This window comes from Corvus brachyrhynchos, unplaced genomic scaffold (genome assembly GCF_000691975.1).
Source record: "Corvus brachyrhynchos isolate BGI_N302 unplaced genomic scaffold, ASM69197v1 scaffold309, whole genome shotgun sequence".
NCBI lineage: Eukaryota > Metazoa > Chordata > Aves > Passeriformes > Corvidae > Corvus > Corvus brachyrhynchos.
The window spans coordinates 363,648-369,644 of NW_008240227.1; the positions used below are offsets into that span (position 1 = coordinate 363,648).

At 56.9% G+C, this 5,997-nt stretch overlaps 1 protein-coding gene across 1 annotated transcript in view; it reads right to left on the minus strand.

The window, feature by feature from the left end:
- Positions 1–1,303, minus strand: part of RPP25 (ribonuclease P/MRP subunit p25) — a 2,648-nt gene extending 1,345 nt beyond the window's left edge. Inside the window, exon 1 of the mRNA XM_008641980.2 lies at positions 7–1,303. Within this exon, the coding sequence (XP_008640202.1) occupies positions 7–500 (494 nt within the window). The 5' untranslated portion in view covers positions 501–1,303. The remainder of the gene's footprint in view (positions 1–6) is intronic.
- Between the last annotated feature and the right edge of the window lie 4,694 nt (positions 1,304–5,997).

Sequence of the window (5,997 nt, forward strand, 5' to 3'; positions counted from 1 at the left end):
GGGGACCCCATTGTGTCTTCTCCCGCCTCGTGCCGGGGCTCCGGGGGCTGGTATCCTGTCTGGTTGGGATCCAGGGGGTCTCGGGAGAGCAGGATGCAGATGGAGGGGACGTTCTTGTGGACAGTCAGGTTCTGGGCAGGGCCGTCGGGCGGCGGGTCCTGGTTCTCCCAGACCTCCAGCACGGTTTTGTAGCGTACCTTGGTGACCTGGTGGAGCCCTCCCAGCTTGCGCTTCATGATCTCCACGCAGGTGATGGTCTTGGTGACTGCCCTGCCGCAGCCGCTGAACACAATCTGCCGTCTGCCCTTCAGCTCCATCTGGGCCATGGCAAAGTTCATCAGGTTCCTGATCTTGCTGCCCTCCTTCACTTTCATCTCCACCACGTCCGGGGGCAGGTCTGGGAAGGGCAATGGCATCTCCTCCTCAGAGGTCCTCACCTTTCGGAAGTTCTCCATCCTGGACTGGGCGACGGGCTTGGCTCTCCCTCCTTCAGCAGCCATCCTTCACCTCTTCCTGGTGGATCCACACAGGCTCCTAGCCCCCCGGGACCATGGCAGGGCTGACCTTGCTGCCCTCCAGCCCAGCCCTGCGTCCTGCAACCACCAGCCCCTTCCCCTCGGCTCTCCAGAGGCTGGCAGTGGGCTTGGTGGCAGTGCCAGAGGCTGTCTTCTGTGGGAGACAGGGCTGCAGGATCCCCTGGGTGCTCCCAGTTGCTCCCAGCAGGGATAACAGCTGGCTCCAGCTCTCGGTGATGCTTGGGCTCCTGCGCTCCCACTGCAGCACTCGCTTCTGCTGCTCTTTGCTTCATTCTGGACTTCAGCAGCCCCCAGAGCTGTTCTGTGTAATTAGCAGATCCTCCCCCTCTCCCTCCCCTTCCTCCCCTCCTCCTCCTCCCCTGCTCAGCCGCCCATGCCAGCACCCAGCTCCTGCCTTCATCTCTGCCAGGCAAAGGGGAGGGCAGGGAACCCAGGTCTCTGTCCCGGAACAGGGAAGGGAAGGGAAGGGAAGGAGGGGAGGGTGGAAGGCAGAGGGAGAAGCTCACTCTTGCCTTCATGATGTTCCCAAAGTCCTGCCCCCTTAAAGAGAACCTGGTCCCTTCTCTCGGCGCTCAATCCTCTCAAGGACACCCACTGCTAACTGCAAATGTCACCCTGCCTGCCTGCCCTGCAGCATTCCCAGAGGGATGAGGAATCCCAGCCATGCTGTGCACAGGGATGGTGCAGAGATGCAGCAGGTACTTCGGGAAGTACTTTGGAGCCTGAGCTCAACCCTTATTAGCCATCAGAGAAGCCACTGGGACCCACAGCCAGGAGAAAGCCTGGCAGATGGCATCGCAGCCAGGCATGCATCGAGTGTGCCAGGGCTCTGCTCCCCCCAACAGCCTGCGTCCTCAGCCCTGGCTCTGCTGGCAGGAAAATCTCTCAATTCCCAAAGCTCTGAGGAGCAGATGCCGTGGCAGAGCTGGTTTTCACGGGCGATTTCTCTTTCTCTCCCCCGCTCCTCCTCCTTCCCCATCCCTCCCTCTCCCCGCTGCTCCCCCAGTCCCTGTCCCTCACTCATCTCCACATCCCCAATGAGGAGCTGCCCACTGTGGGCTCACCATTACATGTACTGGCAATCAATCCCAGAAAATCCCTGTTGCAGGCCACGAGATGTCCCCTTCCTGCCCCCAATCCCTTCCCGGGGCAGAGGCGACATCCCTGCCCCAGGCTGGCCCTCTGCCCGCCCCTGTCACCTGCCTGTCCCCTCCCGCCCTGCCGGCCGGGGGATCATTGCACAGTGGAAAGACATGTGAGTATTGACTTGCAGTCAAATCTTATCGGCCTCTGGAGGCCCCTGGATTGGTTTCACTTGGAGCAGGGCTTGCAAAGATACATGAATAAATAAATCAATCGATCCCGTGTCCGTGGAGGTGAAGGCAGGATGTGGCTGTCACATCCCATCCGGGGTGAATCCCACATCCCCGTGGTCCCCAAAGCAGCTTTCTGGGGGTGGATATGGGACACCCCCTGATCCAACCACTGGATTGGGGTCTGGGGCGGGGGGTCTGCGGGCAGTGGGATGGGATGGGATGGGATGGGATGGGATGGGATGGGATCCTCCATCTATGAGCAGTGTGCTGGAAAACCCCAGGAGATGCAGAGCATTGCTTCCCAATCCATCTAACCCTCCCTGAGGCCCCTTGGGCACAGAGAGGGAAACTGAGGCAGCGCAGGCAGTGCTCCCAGGCTCACTCCCAGCACCAGATCCAGGCTTTGAGCATTCCTAAGTCCCTTCTGGTGCTCTGCAGTAGTGAGCATACCTATTCCCTGTGCTCCCACCGTGGATTCCTCACTGCAAGACAAAACGATGACATTTCTCCATCTTTCCACTGACAACACTTTATGGCATCCTTGCAGAAGGCACTTGGCTCCTTCCTCAGGCAGGCAGGGATGGATTAAACACGTCAGGGAAATTCCTGCCTTCAAAATGTGCTAAACCCCTGGGGAAATAATCGGGAAGGATTTTAGCGACTGAGAAATCCCTCAGGGTCATTATCCAGGTACCCTGGGAGGGTTACATGGACATGGAGGGCTGACAGCTCCAAGGCTCTGGGCAAGCCACGTGAATCCCTGGTGCTGGCTGAACCATCCAGCCCTTCTTTCCTGGCCCAGAACCAGCTCCTGCCTCCCATGGCCCATTTTCCATGGCATCGTGGCGCTTCCCCACCATCGGACGATGGAAGCGGCAGCAGCTTCTCCCCCGTCTCTAATTGCTGCTTAACGAACTCTGCTTATCGCAGCCTCCGAAATGGAGGCGGGAGAGGTGCAATCACGGAAAGGCTTCCAGAGGGTGAGCTCCCCCCAAGGGCAAGGCTGCGCTGGGAGCAGGGGGGCCATCAATGACAGGGGCTTATTTTCCCTCTGCAGCACTTAAAATGTAAATGAAATTCATTATTAGCAACTCCGTTGCTAATTACCATCCGAAGCCATTCATTAGCCTGTCAGCTTATTTGTTGGAGGACAACAGAGTGGATGGGTTACTCCAAGCCAAGGAATAGCTGAAATGAGCTCAGCAGGGTGGGAGAGGAAAAGCAGGGATGGGGGGACAAAGGCACAGACAGCTCCAGCCGTGGGGGATCAGGCAAACAAAAACTGGAAAGGAGGATGGGGAGTCCTTTAAAATGAAGAAGCAGCAAACGAGAAAGGCAGGAATGGTGAAAAAATAAGAGTAAAGGAATTACACCCTGAGTATTGTCCGTCTGTCCTTCCTGAGCAGCCACTCTGGTTCCAGTGGGACCCACGGAGTGGTTTCTTCTTCCCTTTTCCCATTACAGTTTCTCTCTGAGCCTCCCAGTGCCATTCCAACCCCATGCCAGAGGAGTTGCAAATCCCTGCAGGACCCTTTTGCCTGGTCCCAACCCCACAGGAGGTGTGAGACTGGAAGAGCTATTTGGGACAGCAGCCAAGAGGAGAGCTGGTGGTGGCAAGAACGGAGAGGGCTGCTGAGCACGGCATGGAGCCCAGCCAAACCTGGAAAAGTGGGGGAAAAAACTCCAGAAACATATTCCTAATGGCGATCAGGGCAGCTGGAGAGGAGCAGTAACCCGAGCCCCCTGTCCTCCACCTGCCCTCTCTATATTTTCTTTCATCCAAGGTGGCCCTGCTCAGGAACAGGACGGAAAGTGGAAGCATCCGATACAAGGAAAGTCTCGGTGCCATCGCCCATCTCTGCGTCACATCGGCCCGGCTCAGGTCTCAGCCTCTCTCATCACGTTGCACTCGGCAGCAGGCTGATGCCAGGGCTGATTGTAACCCCGGCAGAAGGGGTACAGAGGGACCCCCAGGATGCCACAGCTGCAGGGATCCCCTGCCCCAATCCTAACCAGGGTCCTGGAGCTGCTGCTTCCCAGGAGCCGCCCCCTGATGATGCACCCCAGGGTGCAGGGGCTATCAAAATGCCAGAGGAACCCTTGGAGCTCACTGCTGGCTGAGTCCTTATCCCTACGGTAAGCAGAAAATTACAGAGCTCAAGATAATCCTCATTTTGAATAGCCCAACAGTTAAAGAAAAGGGAAAAATCCCTTTCATAAGACAAATCCCTTTGCAGAGCTCCAGCATGATGAGCAGAGAGATATTGTAAGGACCCTGAGGGCATTAATAAACCTGAATGTTCCTCACCAACCCCACCTGGGACCCCCACCCACACCCTGCCTGTGGCCCAGGAGCTCTTTTTAAGCTCAACCCAGGGATCTTGGTCCTAATCTGAGCTGTGTCAGGACTGCTCTCTGGGTCAGCTGCAGCTGGTCTGGACTCCAACCTACAGACTGACCCTAAACTGGACCTGTGGATTGATTTCCTTGTTTTTGAGCCTGTTTGCTTGCTGGGAATTTGCTGCTTGATCCAGCCTTTTCTTTGGACCTGCCCATCCTCCTCAGCCTGCCCTGCTTATGGAGTGTGGGATGGGCAGGGAGGCTCTTCCCTCTGCTATCCCTTGGCTCTCCAGGCAATCCCTGTGAAGGAGGGGAGCACACATCCATTTGATTCCTGAATATCCCCGACTGGGAAACCTGCAGGCAGACAGGAATGTGGTAGTGCGGAGGGTAAGGATTAGCTCTGTAGGTGACCAGTCCTGAAGCCTCAGTGGGATGGGAAGGTGCTGGGGGACCTGAGGCAGCAGAGATGCAGGTGAGGAGGAAATTTAGGTGAGAGAATGCTCAAAAGATAGGAAATAAGGGACAAGAAATCAGCCCCAAATATCCAGGGTGCTCAGTGCCCACAGGCAGAGCTCGAACAGCTCTCCAAGGCTCCGAGCAGCCCCAGTGCTTGGCAGGAGAGGGAATCCATTACCCCATCCCCTCCTCCCTTTCCTTCCCTGCTGCTGGGCAGGGCATGGAGCTGGATGTGCAGGGGTCTCTGCTCTCTATGGGAGCAGCTCAGGGTCCAAGACCCAGAAAGGATCAGGGTGGACAGCTGGGCCCCCTGCTATGGGGTCATCTGTGGCCCGCTGGTTTTCCTGCTTCCCTTTATTTTACCATCTGTGAAGCAGGCATTTTCCCTGTTCCTGCCAGGTTTCCTTCCTTGCATCCCCAAAGCAATGTTGTGCTCCTGCCGAGGGGGTTTGGCCACCAGGACTCACTGGTGTAAAGAGATTTGGCTGCTTCCTTGCCCAGCTGTTCATATCTTCCCATGGTGGGATGTTGTCCTTGCTGCCCCTCCATGACCCTCAAGGTTGGACTCTGGGAAGGGAGGAAGATTTGGTTGTCAAATAAAGTAATTTTCGTAACACTCCACTGATATTCTCACAAGCACTATGGCAGGAGGTCCAAGTGGTGTGCACAGAACTCCATTGTGTGATGACTTTGAGGACAAAGGACACAACCTATGGGGTCCTCAGGCTGACTTGGGATTTATATCCCCTCTAGGAGCTTTTGATCCCTGTCCCATCTGTGAATCAATCTAGTCCCTTCCTGTGCCCTCTGCATCCTAACCTTGGCATCGCTGGCAAAAGCAATCGATATATCCTCTGCCCTTAATGCAAGCCATTAATTAATTACTGCTACCAGAATGGTACATGGAGTACCCCAAACTTGGCCCTGCTGGTGGGACCTGCTGGCTTCTCATTGCCTCCTGGATACAGGGAGCCTGTGTGCCCTCCCAGGGGCTGTCCCCCAGAGCTCCTGCCCTACAGAGGGCGGTCTTCTATACACATAGTGCTTGCCATGCCCTGGGTAGGGGTTGCTGCACCGCTGCCCCGCAGAATCCCATCCCTCTAAAACCCCCCAAGCCCCATAGAGCACTCCCAGCCCCATAGAGCCCCCAGCCCCATAGAGCACTCCCAGCCCCATGGAGCCCCCAGCCCCATAGAGCACTCCCAGCCACTAAGCGCCCCCAGCCCCATGGAGCGCTCCCAGCCCCATGGAGCCCCCAGCCCCATAGAGCACTCCCAGCCCCATAGAGCACTCCCAGCCCCATAGAGCCCCCAGACCCATAGAGCACTCCCAGCCCCATAGAGCCT